This window comes from Delphinus delphis, chromosome 12 (assembly GCF_949987515.2).
Source record: "Delphinus delphis chromosome 12, mDelDel1.2, whole genome shotgun sequence".
NCBI lineage: Eukaryota > Metazoa > Chordata > Mammalia > Artiodactyla > Delphinidae > Delphinus > Delphinus delphis.
The window spans coordinates 67,021,230-67,042,375 of NC_082694.2; the positions used below are offsets into that span (position 1 = coordinate 67,021,230).

The window sequence follows — 21,146 nt, forward strand, 5'->3', positions numbered from 1 at the left end:
GGGCTGTTGGATTTTCTAAGTCCACCCAAGGGAAGACCCAAGGGTCCAAAGTACACCACGTCTCCCTGTTACCCTTCTGTGGTGTTATGGACAGTGCCTGAAACGTCCATGCAATCTCCTTCTTGTAGCGCAGACTGGGAAGATCCCCATCTCCAAGTGGCCAAGGCTTGCTTCCTAGGCACAGGTGTTGGGCATGATTGCTTTGGTAGTTTCACACATTCCCAGAGGCTAGATTTCCACCTTCAGATTCAGTGTCAAAGTGCTTGGTCACTGCCAACTCACTACAGCCAAGGGAACTGCATCACTCCGGGCAGGGCCACCACAGGGTTCTTCTGATGGGTTACTGTGCTGTTCTTCTGAATGGCTGTGTTTTATACTAGAACAATTCCTTGAAGCTAACTGTTAATTCAGTTTTTGAAATATGATTCATATCCTGGAAGATTTCAGAATATGGGTACAGACTGATAAAAATGCATGAATACACACACAGACACACACACACAGACACACACAGACACACACACACACACACACACACACATTCACCCTCGCACAGTCATCTGTAAAACTTGCCTGAACCTTCCTTCTTAATTCTTTGACAATCTTGAGGCAAACTGAGACCCCATGGAGTGTGATGCACATTCCACCTCCTTCCCTGGGGAACCTGCTTTAGGGATGACAGCAGGCCCTCATTTAGAGGCAGGCAGGGTGAGGGGACCAACGGTCTGTAAGTTTGGTTGTGTTGGCCAAAGATGAGCTCTATAGAATCACTGACCTTCAGAGATGGAGGGCACCGTAGAGGGGGTATGCTTCATCTCTTTCATTTTCAAATGCAGAAAGCCAGACACAGAAATAGGAATGGACGTGCTGAGGCCCCTCAGCTGCTGTGTGCAGGACTGAGCCTGGAACTATCCTCACTGCTCTACCAAGACCTTTCCCTTCACAGCACTTGACACTCCTCTCAGCAGGCCAACTATTTCCAGAAGATTCCATTACTTTATCTTTCTTCCATGATGGAAGTGACTAGAAAGTGGGGAGCAGTGATTTCAACTATGTGTTTAGCAGGTTCTGGAAAGTTAGATTCTCCTGGTTCCAAACAGGTATGTAAAAAGGAAGGTCGAAATCTCTGGATTCTTCTGCAGGTCAGTCACTTTGTAAAATGGACCTGACACAGAGGAAATATAGATCTGTCTCCTTAGGGTAGTACAGAAGCCTTTACAGGTATGAAAAGGTTGCAGACTTAGTATCTAATAATAACTGAAATATAGCACTTCATAGGTTTCTCATATATAATTTAATCTGTTGGCCCTGGATTAAAATTCTGAAGCTGTGGAGGTGTGATGAATAACATCTAGATCTTCAGCATTAACCAGCCCTGGGTCACATTCTGGCTCTGCCGTAGGGTAGTCCTTTGGTCTTTGTACAAGTAGAGTAAACTTCCTGAGCCTCAGTTTCCTCAGCTTTAAAGAGAAGACACAATTCCCTTCTCAGTTTTGTTCAGTAGATTAAATACAGTGATATAAGAAACTCCTTAGCACAGTCCCTGGCAGACAGCCGGGGTCAGTGAATGTGATTTCCCGCCCCTCTCCTTGGGCATGGACCTGTTCAACCATTGGGTTGCTTAAGGCTGAACACCTCACGGAAACCCTTAGCCCCTCTGAGTCCTGCCTGTAGGAGAGACTCTACAGCACCCACCACAAAGGGGCGGAGTCAGAGGAGGGCTAAAGAGAGAGATCCAAGAAGCACCCTAGGTCTAGAAACTCAGAAAAGGCCTAAGGAAAATGAGGCTTAACCTGGTGTTTTTAGAGAAGGCAAATCCCAGGTATTATTGCTCGAAAGGCACAGAGGCTAGCAAAGGAGAGAGAAACCTGTGTAGAAATTTTATAAGAAATTAAATCAGAATATAGAAAAGCCCAATCTGATTTCACCCAAAATGAGCAATAACGTTAACTCCATTCCTATTTAAAGCCAAAGAGTACATCTTTGACAGCTAAAGAGAAGCTGCCTCAGGGCAAGAATTTCAAAATGAACCCATTTGATAACAGGAGTATCTGCCTAGCTTGTTTTACTAGGCAGGGTCTGACCCAAACACAGCTGATTATCAGACTCTCCGGAGTTCAAAGATCCAAGGACTGATGGCACTTGAGACTGGGGTTGTAGATTCTGTTGTCTGTTTGTCTAATATGCACACAGAGCGCATTTGCCAGGCAGTGTCTGAGCTGGCATGCCACACTTCTGTCCCAAATAGAAATAGGATGACTTTAATTGGAGAAGAAAAGTCAAGATGGAGGATGGGCCTCAGAAGTTGAAGCTTTGGGAAAGGTACCAGTAATTGTTGATGTGGGAAGGAGGTGGCCAGTAGCTTTCTCTCCCACCTTCTGACTTGATCATTCACTAATGTGGATGGGTCTTGTTAATCATCCCCAGAGGAGCCAGATTTAATGGCTACACCTTTCGTTATAAGAATAATTTTTGTGCTACAAAGTACAAAATGTTGGATCGGTTTTCTTCTTGCATTCTGCTATCAAACCAGGTTCCTGGCAAGCAAGTCTTTAAGATTAAGACAGCCTACAATTCATGGACACCAACTCATAGCAGCAGCTCAGCCCCCAGAGGCAGGTAGAAATTCTTCAAGGCTGATAAAATATGTAGGCAGCAAGTGGCCTGTCAACTCAAACAAGGCTAGCCCTGCCTGTTTCAGCTTGACATTATAAAGGTGAATTGTCTGAATCGTGAAAGGGCGAGTGGTATTAACCTTAGGACCAGAAGGATGGCAGCTCCTGGAGAGCAGCTGGTACATAAATCTCTGCTGGTTGAGAAGTAGAAAGATACTTTAATAGAAGGGTAATTGAAGGATTTTTTTCTTCCCCCCCTAAACTTAGATCGTTTGGCCAATGTCAGTGGGCATTATTTTGCTCCCACTCCAGGGCAGGGCCGTCTTCTATGGTGTAACTAAAGGACATTCCAGTGACTGGCTACCTGCACTAGTCTTGGCCCTACTTCTCCTCTGCCTCCTGAAATTCCCAACAGAGACTCATCTTGGAGATCAAGGTAGCAGTAGCTCCAGAAGCAGCTGTTAAAATGCACAATGATAATTGGGAGTTAGTAGTCTTTAGCACCACCGCACAGATTGATTTATCAAATTAGTTATAACCCTTCTGAGAGCAAGGACTTTGGAATCTTAAAAAAGTCAAATCAGCAGGAATAAAGACGCAGAGGTAGGGAATGGACTTGAGGACACGGGGAAGGGGAAGGGTAAGCTGGGATGAAGTGAGAGAGTAGCATTGACATATATACACTACCAAATGTAAAATAGATAGCTAGTGGGAAGCAGCCGCATAGCACAGGGAGATAAGCTCGGTGCTTTGTGACCACCTAGAGGGATGGGATAGGGAGGGGATATGAGGATATACATATAGCTGATTCACTTTGTTATACAGCAGAAACTAACACACCATTGTAAAGCAATTATACTCCAATAAAGATGTTAAAAAAAAAAGTCGAATCAGGAAGGAGCTTTAGAAGACATCTAGTGTGGGTCTCATTCTGTATTTGATGAATTTAAGGCCCAGAGAGGTTAAGTGGCTTATTCAAGGTAACCAGCAAATCAATGGCAGAGTTGGAGCTGGAACCCAGGTTTCACTGGGTACTTGTTTCTAGAATCATCAAGTCTAAACCTCTTATTTATGGATGAGGGCACCAAGTTCCATATGTGAGAAGAGACTGGCCAAGCCTGGATACCAATCAAATTCCCCATATTCCCATCCAATGGTCTTTATATGAAATTTTCCCTTTCTTCACACCCCCAGGGCTAAAGGGAGATGATGAAGTAAAGGGTGGATGACTAATTTGGTTTTTGGCACATTCTATTGATCCATCAGTGAGCATTGAGGCCTTCTAGGTACAAAGTACTTCAGCCACTTTGGGTAATAAACAACAAGCAAGGCAAGGGAAAGAGAAGGTAAGTGTATCCTAAAAGTAGGGCAGACGTGGAATGATTGGACACAAGGATGATTCATGCAAAGAAGCCCAGAAAGCGATCACACAGAGTCCCAGGACACAGCCTCTTTCTGCCTCTTCTCTCTCTCCTTACCCAGTGACCTTCCCCATTCCCTCCCCAAGAGAGAATAAACTCATTAGCTATCACAGCCTTGGCTCTCCTCTCTGGAGGGTGATTGAAGAATAGATGATAGGGCTGTCAAACAGGGTTGTGAGTAGCTTAAGTTCCCTTTGGCCTTCTCTTCTCAGTTAGGATCCTGATGAGGATTTTTCCTGAGCATCAACTGTGGACCAGACTCATGTGTACAGATAATGAATTATACTGCTAGTTCTTACAGCAATCTCCAGAGGTAGAAATTATCATCCCCAATGTACAAGTGAGGAAATTTCAGGCCAGAGAGGCCTGACTTAGATTCAGACCCATCTGGTTGCAAAGCCAGGCTCTGCCCACTTGACCTCAGGCCCTCTCCATGTCACCAGGTAACCTTACAAGATGCAAAACTTTTCATGGTCCGACTTGTTTAGCTCTTTTTTTACCTGCCTTCTGTGAAGATACCTCCCATAATCTGAGTTATATAAAGAACACTTTTTTTCTCTTGTAGTCTCCTTTTCTCTTGTAGTCTCCTTTTCTCTTGTAGTCTCCTTTTCATGGAGCTCAGCCACCTGTGGAATTGACAGCCTGCCATACCTCATTAGGGTGAAGGTTGTGGGTGAGATGGAGGCCAACTTCCTGGAGTGGAGGAGTGGGGCTGGAAGGTCACATTTGGGAGACAGTTTGCTCCACTGACCATTGGCTGTCCTTGCAGGTCTGGAGTGCAGCTTTGACTTCCCCTGTGAGCTGGAGTATTCCCCTCCACTGCACAACCTTGGGAACCAGAGCTGGTCCTGGCGCCGTGTCCCTGCCGAGGAGGCTTCCCAGATGGACCTGTTGGATGGGCCCGAAGAGGAGCATGCCAAGGAGATGCCCAGAGGTAAGGGTAGAGGCCACTGCAAAGCGTCCCAGATGGGCCAGGATGGGGCTGGGATGTCTATTTCTGTTTGAAATTTTGAGGCTTCTCCACCCCTGTTCCATCCCGTTTCCTTTGAAACCTGTTTGTAATATCTGTGCCTCTTCATGTCTTCTTGGGCTATACAAGGAAGAGGAGGTTGCAAGTCCAATTTCAGGATCAATCCAACCCTTTACGCTCTTATTAATGAAAGAAAATAGGATTTCATAGCTCTCTTTCATGCAGATTTCCCAATGTAAGATATAGAAGAAAATGTTAATCTGTTTGTTCATTTGGAATGGGGTTGCCAGTTAAAACACAGGACATCCAGTTAACTTTGGGCTTCCAGTGAATAACAAATGATTTTTTAGTATAAGTATGTCTCATGCAATAGTTGGGACATACTTATACTTAAAAATTATTCAAATTATACTAAAAAATTCAAATGTAATTGAGTGTTGTACATTTTTATTTGCTAAATCTGGCAATCCTAATTTGGAAGGTGTTGTATAACTGAGTTAAATGTTAGTTTCAAAGCCATTAATGAATATTTAGACTGCATATTAGTTCTGCAAGGTGCTTCCAGTAGTTCTTTGCTGTTTATGAACATCCTCTTCTAAATTATCAGGACTGGAAAAGGTAGGCTGAGGGTAAGTAGTGGGTGCTTGTTAAATATTTGCTGAGTTTTTAGAGAGAGATGTGGAGGCACTAAGCCCTAGCACTGCCTCAGGTCTCTTTAAGGCAAATCTTAGAGCTCCCAATTCCTTGGACTCAGAAAACTTTACTGACCCAGAATAGACCACCTATATTTCTAACTTTCAGGAAGAAATGATAACTGACATAGTACTGGACTTACTGGACATTCAGAGTAGTATTTTCAGTTTGCAAAGCCCTTCCAACTGCACTCTCATTGGATTCCAATTTTGTGAGGGAGTCAGGACAGATGGGAAAGCTAGGGCTCAGAGAGGGGAAGCAACTTGCTAAAGATCAGCTTATACATGTGGGTCCAGGTCTAGATGTCTGCCGTGATGAGTCATAGACCAGAATACTTTTCACCATATCATGTTTCTGTCTTTGTAGCGAAAGCTGTGGTGACAGCCTGCTGTGGGCCCAGTTCTTAGGGGTGATTATCTCAGGCAGATGCTCTTGGGAAACTAACAGGGACAGGGCTCAAGTACGCTCATGGGAGACTAATAACTAGTAACTAATGCTCCCAGGCTCCTACATCAGCCTTGAGCCCTGAACTATGAGGCACCTTTCTTTTCTACACACTCTCCCAGGCTGACCTTTTCTATTTTTATGACTCTCTTGAAATTTCTTGACTTTGATACATATTTTAAGCTGCTTTCATCTGGATACTGTTGTGTAACGTAGGGTGTGTATGTGTGTAGGTGTGTGCTCTTAACCCAATAATGCCTCCGAATATTCTGGAGAACTTATAAAAAAATACTTCCTAAGCGCTATAGCCTAATTCTGATTCAGTAGATTTGAGATAGAGCCTAGAAATCTGTAGATTTTAAAATTTTACTATAAAAGCTAGCATGTGCGAAAAAGTAGATATAACATATATGCAAGGATTAAAGATTACAATAAAATCAGTACTTGTATTCTCATCACCAAGTGTAAGAATTTGAATGCTGTCAGTCCCTTTACAATCTCTTCTGTCCCCCACCCAGATCAAAAATCTCTCCCTTTCCCCAGAGGTAAATATTATCCTGCACTTTGTGTTAATCATTCATTTGCTTTCTTTGTGGCCTTACCACTTATGTATATAGCCTCAAACAACATATAGATTAGATTTGCAACCTGTTATATAAATGGAATAATGTTTTTGTTCTGTGATTTGCTCATTTTGACGCATGTAGCTGTGGTTCATTTGGTTTTGAATCCATTGCAGAAAAATACCACAATTTCTCTCTTCCACGTCATTAGATATTTGGGTTGTTTCCAGGCTTTTGCTATTACCAACAACTCTACTGTCAGCATTTTTGTGCATGCCTCTTGGTGCGTATGCACGTCCAAGAGTTTCTCTAGAGCGTAGAACTTGGAGTGGAATTTCTGGGTCACAAGGTACAGCTTCCATTTCAATAGATAATCCAATGTATTTTCCAAAGTGGTGGCACCAAGTTATACTCCCTCTAGTGATGTATTAGTACATCCGGGATCCTACATCCTCACCAGTACCCGGTATTGCCAGACTTTGTCATTTTTGTTCATCTGGTGGATGGAATACAGTATGTCATTGCAGCTTTGATTTCTATGGGACTCCGTTTTATTTTATGGTTGTGTAAGTTTCTCAGGTGATTCTGAGGTTTACTGTACTATTGGTGTGGACCCTTTTTCAGGCGTACTCCCATTCAGCCACCCTTAGGGATGTCTCTGGATCCCAATTCCTAACCTCTAGAAACAGTCCTGGCAGTACATGCAGTTTTGGTCATTGTACGGTTTTTTTATCTGATAACTATTGAATTGTGATTACAGTTCAGTGAGATCAGGAGAGAGGGACAAGTGGCAACTGTCCACAGATGTTGTGGTGTCAGACTTTATAACTTTGAAGATCAGTGCTTTTTAAATTTTTAAACAAGTTTTAAAGCAGTGCCAATAGATTATGTATTGCCACTCTCTGACCGGTTTCTCCTCCTCCATCCTCGATCTTATGATCTTTAGAATCTGCCCGTTACTCCCTGTACCGTGAGAAAAAATAAGGAAGGAGAGGAGGGAAGAAAGAAATACTCACTTCTCGGTGGTCCTGACTGTGGAAATATATTGAGGCCTTTATGTTTCTATAAAGCTGAGTCCCAAGGGCCAAAGCATGCATTGAATGTGAACCATTTCCCATTAGATGAATCAGCCAGGATTCGAATCTCCACTTTTTAGTAAGTATTGCCAACTTCCATCTCTCTGAAAAATCACCGCTCTTCCTAGCGTGGTAGAATCTCACATCACTGAAGATGATGATGGGAACAACCATGACAAAGCCGCTGTGGATATACCAGTTCATTTTATCAAGTTCTTTAGTGAACAAACACATCCAAACATAACTTGGGGGAATCTCACCATTATCAAATACTTGTGTTTATTTTTTTGGGGGTCTAATGGAGGGATCTATATTCCACAGCCTTGGTCAGTCTTAGAAACAAGAGACTATCCTCCCAGCTTTTGTAGCGATGCTTCTGGAAGGTCACTGAGAGGTGTTCAGAATTTCCAGTAATGGACCACTCATTGATTTTTGAGTCAACTGATTACATCGCTATCTGTTCCCTGAAGTAGGGTTGCTCCTCATGAAGCAGGCTGATGTATTGTAATGTCCCTTGGCCTTCAGGGAAAGAGGTGAAGGTGAGGGGAGAGGAAATGACATGCCCAATCCAGACAGCAGCAAAGCAAGGACCTAACTCTCAACTCTTTAGAATCTCACTTTCTCTGTCATTTCGGCAGAAATAATACCATTGGTGGAGATAAAAAGGAGTGATGGAGTGCCCTTTAGGGCACTGTAGTCAATAGAGTTTTTTTTTTTTCTTGTTTGTTTTTTAAACTCAACATTTATTGGTTGGATGGTATTTAGACTCTATTACAATAATTCTTGTCAGGGGATATAGAAGAGCCAGAGAAAGGCAGCGAGATAATACCAATCACATATAATGAACTGTAGGAGTATAAATTCTGAATGAATTTAATTTATGGCCCCTGTAGCTGAGAATAATAAGGGAGAAACAATTCAGAGCAGCAAGATAATAAAAAGTGATGATCTTGATAGAACACAATACTATAGATTAATAAAATCTTGAGGAATCATCAGGTGGAGGCATTCTGTGACTTTTTAAGAAGTGTCAGGGGCATGTTTAATGTCTACTACTTCTGGAATTAGCGAGATAAGATTTTGATCTCTAGCTAAGCTTTAGCTTTTTTTTTTTTTAACATCTTTATTACAGTATAATTGCTTTACAATGGTGTGTTAGTTTCTGCTTTATAACAGAGTGAATCAGCTATATATATACATATATCCCCATATCTCTACCTTCTTGCGTCTCCCGCGTCTCCCTCCCACCCTCCCTGCCACCCCTCTAGGTGTTCACAAAGCACCGAGCTGATCTCCCTGAGCTATGTGGCTGCTTCCCACTAGCTATCTGTTTTACATTTGGTAGTATATATAACTCCATGGCACGCTCTCACTTAATCACAGCTTACCCTTCCCCCACCCCATGACCTCAAGTCCATTCTCTACGTCTGTGTCTTTATTCCTGTCCTGCCCCTAGGTTTTTCAGAACCATTTTTTTTTAAAATTCCGTTTTAGTTCTTTAAGGAACCTCCATACTGTTCTCCATAGTGGCTGTATCAATTTACATTCCCACCAACAGAGCAAGAGGATTCCCTTTTCTCCACACCCTCTCCAGCATTTATTGTTTGTAGATTTTTTGATGATGGCCATTCTTACCTGTGTTAGGTGATACCTCATTGTACTTTTGATTTTCATTTCTCTAATGATTAATGATGTTGAGCATTCTTTCATGTGTTTGTTCGCAGTCTGTATATCTTCTTTGGAGAAATGTCTATTTAGGTCTTCTGCCCATTTTTGGATTGGGTTGTTTGTTTTTTTGATATTGAGCTGCATGAGCTGCTTGTAAATTTTGGAGATTAATGCTTTGTCAGTTGCTTCATTTGCAAATATTTTCTCCCATTCTAAGTGTTGTATTTTTGTCTTGTTTATGGTTTCCCTTGCTGTGAAAAGCTTTTAAGTTTCATTAGTTGCCATTTGATTATTTTTGTTTTTATTTTCATTTATCTAGGACGTGGGTCAGAAAGGGTCTTGCTGTGACTTAGGTCATAGAGTGTTCTGCCTATGTTTTCCTCTAAGAGTTTTATAGTGTCTGGCCTTACATTTAGGTCTTTAATCCATTTTGAGTTTATTTTTGTGTATGGTGTTAGGGAGTATTCTACTTTCATTATTTTACATGTAGCTGTCCAGTTTCCCTAGCACCACTTATTGAAGAGGCTGTCTTTTATCCATTGTATATTCTTGCCTCCTTTATCAAAGATAAGGTGACCATATGTGGTTGGTTTATCTCTGGGCTTTCTATCCTGTTCCATTGATCTATATTTCTGTTTTTGTGCCAGTACCATACTGTCTTGATTACTGCAGCTTTTTAGTATAGTCTGAAGTCAGGGAGCCTGATTCCTCCAGCTCCATTTTTCTTTCTCAAGATTGCTTTGGCTCTTCGGGGTCTTTTGTGTTTCTGTACAAATTGTGAATTTTTTTGTTCTAGTTCTGTGAAAAATGCCAGTGGTAATTTGATAGGGATTGCATTGAATCTGTAGATTGCTTTGGGTAGTAGAGTCATTTTCACAATGTTGATTCTTCCAATCCAACAACATGGTATGTCTCTCCATCTGCTTGTATCATCTTTAATTTCTTTCATCAGTGTCTTATAGTTTTCTGCCTACAGGTCTTTTGTCTCCTTAGGTAGGTTTATTCCTAAGTATTTTTATTCTTTTTGTTGCAATGGTAATTGGGAGTGTTTCCTTAATTTCTCTTTCAGATTTTTCATCATTAGTGTATAGGAATGCAAGTGATTTCTGTGCATTAATTTTGTATCCTGCTACTTTACCAGATTCATTGATTAGCTCTAGTAGTTTTCTGGTAGCATCTTTAGGATTCTCTGTATATAGTATCATGTCATCTGCAAATAGCGACAGCTTGACTTCTTCTTTTCCGATTTGGATTCCTTTTATTTATTTTTCTTCTCTGATTGCTGTGGCTGAAACTTCCAAAACTACGTTGAATAATAGTGGTGAGAGTGCGCAACCTTGTCTTATTCCTGATCTTAGTGGAAATGTTTTCAGTTTTTCACCATTGAGAATGATGTTGGCTGTGGATTTGTCATATATGGCCTTGTCATGTATGGTCTTTTTTATGTTGAGGAACATTCCCTCTATGCCTACTTTATCAAGGGTTTTTATCAAACATGGGTGTTGAATTTTGTCAAAAGCTTTTTCTGCATCTATTGCGATGATCATATGGTTTTTATTCTTCAGTTTGTTAATATGGTGTATCACATTGATTGATTTGCACATATTGAAGAATCCTTGCATTCCTGGGATAAACCTCACTTGATCATGGTGTATCATCCTTTTAATGTACTGTTGGATTCTGTTTGCTAGTATTTTGTTCAGGATGTTTGCATCTATGTTCATCAGTGATATTGGCCTGTAGTTTTCTTTCTTTGTGACATCTTTGTCTGGTTTTGGTATCAGGGTGATGGTGGCCTCGTAGAATGAGTTTGGGAGTGTTCCTCCCTCTGCTGTATTTTGGAAGAGTTTGAGAAGGGTAGGTGTTAGTTAGCTCTTCTCTAAATGTTTGATAGAATTGGCCTATGAAGCTGTCTGTTCCTGGGCTTTTGTTTGTTGGAAGATTTTTAATCACAGTCTCAATTTCAGTGCTTGTGATTGGTCTGTTTATATTTTCTATTTCTTCCTGGTTCAGTCTCAGAAAGTTGTGCTTTTCTAAGAATGTGTCCATTTCTTCCAGGTTGTCCATTTTATTGGCATATAGTTGCTTGTAGTAATCTCTCATGATCCTTTGTATTTCTGCAGTGTCAGTTGTTACGTCTCCTTTTTCATTTCTAATTCTACTGATTTGAATCTTCTCCCTTTTTTTCTTGATGAGTCTGGCTAATGGTTTATCAATTTTGTTTATCTTCAGAAAGAACCAGCTTTTAGTTTTATTGATCTTTGCTATTCTTTCCTTCATTTCTTTTTCATTTATTTCTGATCTGATCTTTATGATTTCTTTCCTTCCGCTAACTTTGGGGGTTTTTTTGTTCTTCTTTCTCTAATTGCTTTAGTTGTAAGGTTAGGTTGTTTATTTGAGATGTTTCTTGTTTCTTGAGGTAGGATTGTATTGCTGTAAACTTCCCTCTTAGAACTGCTTTTGCTGCATCCCCTTGGTTTGGGGTCATTGTGTTTTCATTGTCATTTGTTTCTAGGTTTTTTTTTTTGGTTTGTTTGTTTCTAGGTATTTTTTGATTTCCTCTTTGATTTCTTCAGTGATCTCTTGGTTATTTAGCAGTGTACTGTGTAGCATCCATGTTTTTGTATTTTTTACCAATCTTTTTCCTGTAATTGATATCTAGTCTCATAGCGTTGTGGTCGGAAAAGATACTTGATATGATTTCAATTTTCTTAAATTTACCAAGGGTTGATTTGTGACCCAAGATATGCTCTATCCTGGAGAATGTTCCATGAGCACTTGAGAAGAAAGTATATTCTGTTGTTTTTGGATGGAATGTCCTATAAATATCAATTAAGTCCATCTTGTTTAATGTATCACTTAAAGCTGTGTTTCCTTATTTATTTTCATTTTGGATGATCTGTCCATTGGTGAAAGTGGGGTGGTAAAGTCCCCTACTATGATTGTGTTACTGTTGATTTTGCCTTTTATGTCTGTTAGCATTTGCCTTATGTATTGAGATGCTCCTGTGTTGGGTGCATAAATATTTACAATTGTTATATCTTCTTCTTGGATTGATCCTTTGATCATTATGTAGTGTCCCTCCTTATCTCTTGTAACGGTCTTTATTTTAAAGTCTCTAAGACTGTCCTCAATTCTTTTCATTTCTTTTTCTTTATTCTGCTCTGCAGTAGTTATTTCCACTATTTTATCTTCCAGGTCATTTTGCTTAACTTACTGTGTTTGGTGTGTCTCCTTTCACAGGCTGCAGGTTCATAGTTCCTTTGTTTTCGGTGTCTGCCCCCAGTGGCTAAGGTTGGTTCAGTGGGTTGTGCAGGCTTCCTGGTGGAGGGGACTGTGTTCTGGTAGATGAGGCTGGATGTTATCTTTCTAGTGGGCAGGACCTCATCCAGTGGTGTGTTTTGGGGTGTCTGTGACCTCATTATGTTATTAGGCAGCCAGTCTTAAGGTCTAGCTTTAAAATGGACAACAGATTAGCAGTTCCTCCCCAAAACTCCTCCCCGACCCCTCGCTCATATGCATACACAGGAAGAATGGGAGTAGACTCAGCTGGGAGTCTAGAGTCTTCCTGTATCAACTCAATTCTCTTCCAGGGCAGTGATTCTCAAGTTTCTACTTTCTTTTGTTTTGTTTTTGGTGGAGGGCCTGGATGGAACTCTGCTACTGAGATTTTCCTGTTTATCTAAGTAGCTTAGTTTTCAAAAAGTTGAGAAATACTGTTCTGGAGCTCTGAAATGACTAGCGAAGCTGCCACAGATGACGAGGTACTGCAGTGCCAGAGTGGGGTCATTTAGCCTTTTGGTCCACTCCTGTTGTACCCTTCTGTGTTAGATTCTAGTAGTTGCTGCAACAAATGAACACAAACTGGGTAGCTTAAAACAACAGAAATTGTGCTTCCCTGGTGGCACGGTGGTTAAGAATCCATCTGCCAATGCAGGGGACACAGGTTTGATACCTGGTCCAGGAAGATCCCACATGCCGCAGAGCACCTAAGCCCGTGCACCACAACTACTGAGCCTGCACTCTAGAGCCCGTGAGGCACAACTACTGAGCCTGTGTGCCACAACTACTGAAGCCCACATGCCAGAGCCCATACTCCACAACAAGATAAACCACGGCAATGAGTAGCCTGCACACCACAACGAAGAGTAGCCCCCACTTGCCACAACCAGAGAAAAGCCCATGTGCAGCAACAAAGACCCAACACAGCCAAAAATAAAATAAATAAAATAAAATAAATAAATTTATTTTAAAAAAACTACAGAAATTAATGTTTTCCAGTTCTGGAAGCCAGCAGTCTGAAATCAAAATGTTGGTATGTTTGGTACCTTCTGGAGGTTCTGCAGGAGGATCCATTCCATACCTCTTCCCTAGCTTCTGGTGGTCAATAATTGCTCCCCTCACTTTGTCTGTATAATCAGTCTTTAGCAAAGACCTCTGGTTTTAGAAGGATGTTGAAGCTGGGAGAGCAGTCAGGAGAGATAGGCAAACTGGAATAGAAGAAACATGTAATTGGAAACACACACACACACACACACACACACACACTCTCTCTCTCTCTCTCTCTCTCTCTCTCTCTCTCTCTCTCTCTCTCTCTCTCTCTCTCCAGGACAGTACAATGTTCCTTTCTTTTCACTTACATCAAATGGGGTGATCCAAACTGGGACTGTCTATCTATGTCGAGTGTTCCCCTGAAGCTCCCTTCCTATTCTGCTCACGCTGTCTACTATGAAGTTTCTGGTTTAAGGCAGTGGTCTCTAAACTTTATTTTATTGTATGCCCCATTAGTAAAATATTTCTGAGCACCCCTGCTATGTATGTATTCATCAATTATATGTATATATTTGTTTCTATTGTATAATACTATTGGTAAAGCTTATTTTGTTTCTTCTTTAAATTAAAATAAAAATAATCATGCACACACTTTGGAGACCACCTCAGGACATCTGTCCTCTATAAATGGGATTGGGTTTGCTAAGGCATGTCACCCAGCCCCAGAGTCATTGATATCTCTGTACCTTTCCAGTCCTTTAAGAAGCCTTCTGGGCAGACTTCCCCCTGTCTATTCATCTACCATGTCCTGAGCTGCGCTGGCTGGACACTCTCCATCAACAAGGCCTTTCAGACAGGTTTAGCTCTTGTGGTCACTCTGAGTTTCAAAGACCATTTAGTCTCTTTTTTCAGAATCTATATGGTTTGAAAAGGAAAGGAATCACTTCTTGTCTAAGTGCTATTAATGTACTAACTCACCATCAAGAATCAAAAGATATTTTTCTCTATAGACTACCTGACAGGCCTGAGGAACAGGGTTGCAACCAAATATTTTCTATTGGCTTATCTAAAAACGTATCTTGGGGGTGTTGTTTATCATGGTGAAAAACTAGAAATCATTTAAATGCTCAAACAATAAGGATTTAGTTAAATAAGATATAGTATACCTAAATATTATGCAGCCATTATATTTATGCTATATAAAAATATTTAGTAATATGGGAAAGTATTCAAGGCCTATTATTAGATTTTTTTAAAAAAGGTTAAACGATGTGTGTTATATAACTTGTTTTGTAAAAGAGAAAACTATATGTATATAAAAAAAAAGTCTTATAAGGAAATATACTAACATAGTAGCAGAAGTTATTTCTAGATGACTCAATTATCAGTGGTTTTTATTCTCTCCTATGTGCTCTTGGTATTTTCCAGATTTGAGTCCATAAGCATGTACTACTTTTATAATAAGATAAAACATGTCATTATTTTTTTAATATAAGGAGATAAAAAATTCTCATTTGAGGCGATGTATTATTGAATTATTTTAGACTTCTTTGGGAAAAAAAAATGTTAAAACATGTTAACTATTTTCTGCCACAATGACCAAAGAATCCAGCTGTACTGGCTTGGGTGAGATAGACAAGCAGATGGACAAGCAGGTTGCGTTCCTGCCTGCCTGAGTAGGTTACAGGGCACCAGCAGTTCACATCTTCTCACAAATCCACTGTACCCCCACCCCACCCTCTTTCTGCTCCGCTTATCCTTGAAGGGTTACAAAGGGTGACCACTTGTGCATAAGGCTCAGGAATGGACCCAGGGGCCAAGTGCAGCATGTAAGCAGGAGTGACATCAGCGTGACCTATTTCTATTCAATCTTTGCCCCTTCAGATGTATCAGAAGGGTTCTGGGTAGTCATGCATTTCATATGAACACAACTTCTCATCATACTAAGGTCACTGGGGCTATTTGTAGCCTCTTATCCCTGCCCCTCTTCTGGAACTCACCATGAGAGGCCATATTAGTTCCCTGGTTCTGCTTACAGAAATGTGTCTGTCATCTCCTGAGCAATCAGGTCACTGGGACTTAGATCTTGACCCCTCAACAAGCTGTGACTTGTGATTCTTTCATACTAATGAGATTCTGGTGCCAACCTGGCAGCTGGACCTTGAGCTCCAGAGAGGGATTTGCCTTAATGAGTTGGCATGTTTTCAGGGTGTCTGGTGAAGTATTTCTTGCCTCCCCATCAGAATGGGCCTCTTCCAGGGTGTTGCCTTTGCCTTCTACAGGAAGCCTTCAGTGGGAAGGGATGGATTATGGTTGTCTGGTGAAGATTGTGCCCTTCCTTAGCTGAATCTAACAACCCTGCCCACAAGGCATGTGGAGTAAGAGAGGAAGACAAGAGTTGGAGGGAAAAGGAACCTGACTCTTGTCACAACTTTGCCATAAGGGATGTCACTTTACCTCTCTGGGCTGTAGGTTCCTCATCTGTAAGGTAAAAGTCTTAGACTAGATTGTCACTAAGGCTACTTCCTGCTCTGATATAAGACTGGGTGTAGGCATATCCAATACAAAAGATAGCCATATACCTGGCACAAAATTTGTGAGCCACAGAAATCCCCACCAGCCTCAAGAGATATACCCATTCCCAAAGACTTAGCCATGGGTTCTGGAAGCTGGACACCCTCATGGCTCAAGTCACTCTTCAGACCACAGCACCAAGATGGGGCATTGCCTCTGGAAACCTATATGGCACTCTTGAGGGGAGGAAGAGGAGCTCCTTGAGAGGCTAGCAAGTCTGAGGAGTGTTCACAGCATAGTGCCGTGAGCTGGTGTGGCAGGTAAAATTAGGGCCACCCAAAGAAGCCCTAATCCCAGAACCTATGAATATGTTGCCTTACATGGCACAAGGGACTTTGCAGGTGAGATTATCCTGGATTTTCCAGATGAGCCCAATGGAATCACAAGTGTCCTGATAAATGAAAGAGGGAGGCAGGAGAGCCAGAGTCAGAGAAGATGTGATGATGGAATCAGAGGCCAGAGAGAGACAGAGATTTGAAATCATTTAATTATGTGCTATTTGTATCAATTTTTAAATTCCATTTATTCTTTGAATCGTATATTTCTTCCCTAAATCAACAATTGGTAATCCCCTACTGAATGCAGGGCACTATAAATTAAAATCTAAGTCAAGGGACACCTAAAATCAAGGGGGGGAAACAGTTCCACGTAAAGTGGCAGCACAGCAGCTGCTGGTGTTGAAGATGGAGGAAGAGGCCATGAGAGAAGGAATGCAGGCAACTTCTAGAAGCCAGAAAAAGTAAGAAAATAGATTTGCCCTTGAATCTCATCCAGAAGGAACATAGCCCACCAACTCATTTTAGACTTCTGACCTCTTGAACTGTAAGATAATAAATTTGTATTTTTTTAAGCCACTAAGTTTCTGATAATTCATAATAGCAGCCATAGGAAACTAATACTGCTGGTCTTGAGGAACTTTGGAGGAAAAGTCATATGCTTTTGAGGCACCATTCTGGAAAGAGCAGGGCTCAGAGGACTAACTGGGCCTTAGAGACACATTTCCTTGTAGTTACTGTAGGAGATGTCCTTTGAGTTATTGCTGGGAAGGCAGTCGGTAGACTTCTCCCTGTACAGGGAACAGGGCAAACATCTCTGTGGACCAGAAATGGAACAGAAAGAGCAGCAGCAGGAGCTGAGGCTAGAAGTATGCAGCTGCATCTGGGAGTCTGGCTCCTGTGGGTAAGAAGGACTGAAGACACCCCAGGCTAGTAGCTGGAGAGGCTCACTGCTCAAAATGGAGGAGCTGGGGTGAGGCTACCTCACCTGTGGAAGGAAGCTGTGATGCTGCCCAGGACAGTTGCTATGAAGCTCCAGTGAGAGGTAGGTGGAAGATGCAGTGAAAGTACACATGCAGGGCCAGTGGTGAGTGGCTGCCAGTCAGGCCCTGGGCTCTGTCTCAAGAGAAACGGGAAAGAGCTATAGTCTGCAAAGTGATTTTCCATCCATGATTACCTTTGATTCTCATAAAACAACGATACAGGTAGTGTTGGTGTCCCTAATGTATAGGTTGGTAAACTAAGGCTAAGGTAAGTTGCTCATCTACAAAGTCTACAAAGCTGGAATGCGGCAGAGCCAGGTCTTGAACTCCAGTTTTTGAATACTGAATTTCATATTTTTTCCATTATATCAAACTCTTCATAAAACACCGTGCTTCCCAGGCTACTCCTATATAAGACTTACTCTCATGAGATGTCTAACAGTATTCAGAAGTTCAGGGCATCGTGCACACACCAGTGATGCTTGGGAGACTCCCTCTGTTCCATGACACAGCCTATCCACTGTGGTATCTGGTAAGGGCAGTGTCTTCAGAAGGATCTGGGGAAGGCTACTCTCACCCATGTCTTCTCTGCAGATGGCCAGGGCAAGGAGTGCTGCCTCAGGCAGCCACAGCATGAAGCTTGCCATCTGGGCTACATAGCGATTCAATCAGTATGAGAAGATGGAATCCGGTTACTGCAACTAGAACTGCCCTTCCAGAAACGTAGGGAGCATTGTGCTGAGAGTTGGGAGTGGTGGGCTGCCCTCGGCTAACATGCGAACTCAGGCCTCAGTTTTTCAGTTGGTAAATTGAGTGTGTAGGCTCTTAGATAGGCTCTAAGAGCATGTGGAGTTGTCTTTCTGATTTTCTACTTCCTCTTATTAAGGTTTTTTATTAGTGTTATCTGGATTTTTAGCCTCACTGATTTCTGTATATCAAATGGTTCAGATAAGACGCATCTTAAAGAAATATGGGCTCTGTTAAAGAAAAGCTATGAACCGCTTGGAATTTATGCTTGAAGAGAATTGAGGGAAAGCCAAGACCTAGCAAAGAGGAATAAAATAAAATTCTCTTGAATGGGGATAACTACAGTGTAATTCTACTTACAGTGGAAAGATAATCTTTACTCATTCAAGATGGAGAAAGACTGGTCTAATGTAAGTTGAAGAGAGACCTGGGGGTCATTTTCTCTCTATCGCTCTCTTTCCTGACTTGTTATAAAAATGAATGGAGATGATGCACAAGAGACCACTCTGTAAACAGGAAAATGGCATAGCAGAGTAACACATAGCCCAGCCTAATAACAGTCATCCCAGCCACAGCAGTCTGAAGCAAGGGGTACTGCTCTGTCTTGATTTAAGAATCTTGACCCTAAAAGCCTTATTTGGCCCAGGTGTCCATGTATAACATATTTAAGACTTTTTTGACGTGACAAAAGAATTTGCTGAGAAGGACTGTGCACAGTTTCAAATCTAGTGTCCAGTTTTCCTACTGAAGGATTGGTAAGGACCTTTTACCTGGTTGCTATTGTAAGAGTCTAGGTTTTTCTTATCTAAAGCATTATGATCTATCTTGATTCTCTCCACTTCTTGCTTTAGAATTTTTAGTACTAATTGCTAGTCATACTTAATTGAAACATATTTATTTGGTATCAGTTCTTTCTTAGCTAATTTTTGTGGAAGCTGTTATTATTTGAAAGTATGCTGGATTTACTAGACTTACTTGTTAATGAAACTGCCCGCATGCATGGTGTGGCAGCTCCCTGTGTCTCTGTTGTGGAGTACCCCGACCTGCACTTGTTTTCTCTTTGCCACCTGTCTTCTGTCTGATGTGATTGGCATTCTCTGCACTGGGAAGCAATGGAAGAGGTATTTGAAGTATTATGCTGGCAATAAAGAATTAGTTACTCCTTGTAAATAAAATTAGAATGGTCTAAAATGCGAATGTTGCAAATGAGAATGGTCTTCTCATTCTGAAGTAGAATTAAATTCACTTCTGCAGCAAAGGTATAAGATGCTCCTGTTCAATACCTTCCCCTCCAATATTGCTTGCACTAACACAAGTACAAAATATTATTCGGGTATCGTTCCTGAGACTATATACTCTGCCTCTCCTAAGAATTATTTTTCTTCATTTATTAAGAAACTGCATTTATACCCCAAAGGTATCCATTCCAACAGTGGTATGTACTCAGGGAGCTGCCAAGTGTGGGGGGAATCAGTGCATTGCTGCTGTCCCTCCCATGTCCAAGCTCTTAACACAGATTCTTCCCTATTTAGTCTTTAAATATAAATTACATCAAAAACATTGAGCATATTAAAATATAGAGCAATCAAAATAATCAGTGTTTCAAAAAGAAGAATTTGGAGAAGTTAATAGTCTCAATTCTTTGGGCTTGGCAACCCTCCAGAGATCAACGGCAATTGTCTAGCCTTCACATGAGTGCTTCATTCCTTTCTCTCATTTTTTCTGTCTTTCCTTTTCCGTCTGTCTTCTATCCTTGTGTCCTGTGGCCCTCTTCCCTCCTCAACTTCTATTTCTCCTCAAAAGCGAATGCATCCTTCACATAAACAACTCTGGAGGCAGAATAGGCAGGAGCAGCAGGATCAGCTGACACACAGACTGGAAGTAGGCTTCTCCTACCGATAAAGACAAATTCAGACCTGTTGCCTTTTGTGTGATACTTGTACAAGGATAAATTTGAGAAATATTGCTTGCTAGAGAAACAAGAAAGTTGGGCAAATTCTGGAAGTCTTGTGTTTCAAGAGGAAATACTTAAAATTAAAACCTCATGTAAGAGAAAAATAAGCTGAGTCAATTGGCTTCTTTGTCCCTGAGGTCAGAGTCAAGATGGAGAGTCAGTGTTCTTCAGAAGGGAACCAGGTGCTAGGATGGTGTGGAAGAAGGATCCCTAGTGAGTCATATCTTTCAGAGGGATTTATATATTGAGCTTCTGCAGGAAATGTAGTTAGCCATACTTTTCCCAACACCTCTATCAGCGGCAGTGGCAGCCCACAACTTTTTAAAAACCCATGTTTTCACAAAGCATGAATAGAGTCATTGAGTCCATTTACCCTGGAAAAGGAAAAGAAAAAATAAAGTGAAAATAGAGGAGAAACAACCAAAAGGCATGATATTGATAAGGAGCTTTCCTGTAAACATGTTGGACCAGATCAAGAAAAAGGATTTAGCCTGCTCAAGAAGGGCTAAGGTCAAGGGGAGGTAAGGCAGCCCTGGGACAAGCTAGGCTATATGGAACCTCTGTGTGAATTTGAAGAAGTTGCCTCCACTGGGTGAAGGAATTAGGAGAAAATGCCTCTTCTGGTTGTGTGCAGCCAGTGCTAAAACTCATAACTTGACAAGCAGAACATGAGCTGAATCTCAGCCCCACTTGCCCCCTCACTTAACACATTTGTGCAGGGCACAATCCACCCAACTGTATACAATGACCCTGTCAATGATTACCAAGGGCTTACTTTACGCCAAGTACTTATCATACTATGCCTTATATGATTCTCTCAATAAGCCCATAAAGTAGTTTCAGAGAAATGAATATCCATGTTTCAGACTAATAAAATAAGTTTCAGAGAAG

The 21,146-nt window shown here is 41.4% G+C and overlaps 1 protein-coding gene across 1 annotated transcript in view; it reads left to right on the forward strand.

The window, feature by feature from the left end:
• The window catches only part of ALK (ALK receptor tyrosine kinase), a 728,753-nt gene that overhangs the window by 230,447 nt on the left and 477,160 nt on the right, over positions 1-21,146 (forward strand). Inside the window, exon 4 of the mRNA XM_060027602.1 lies at positions 4,806-4,970. Within this exon, the coding sequence (XP_059883585.1) occupies positions 4,806-4,970 (165 nt within the window). The remainder of the gene's footprint in view (positions 1-4,805; positions 4,971-21,146) is intronic.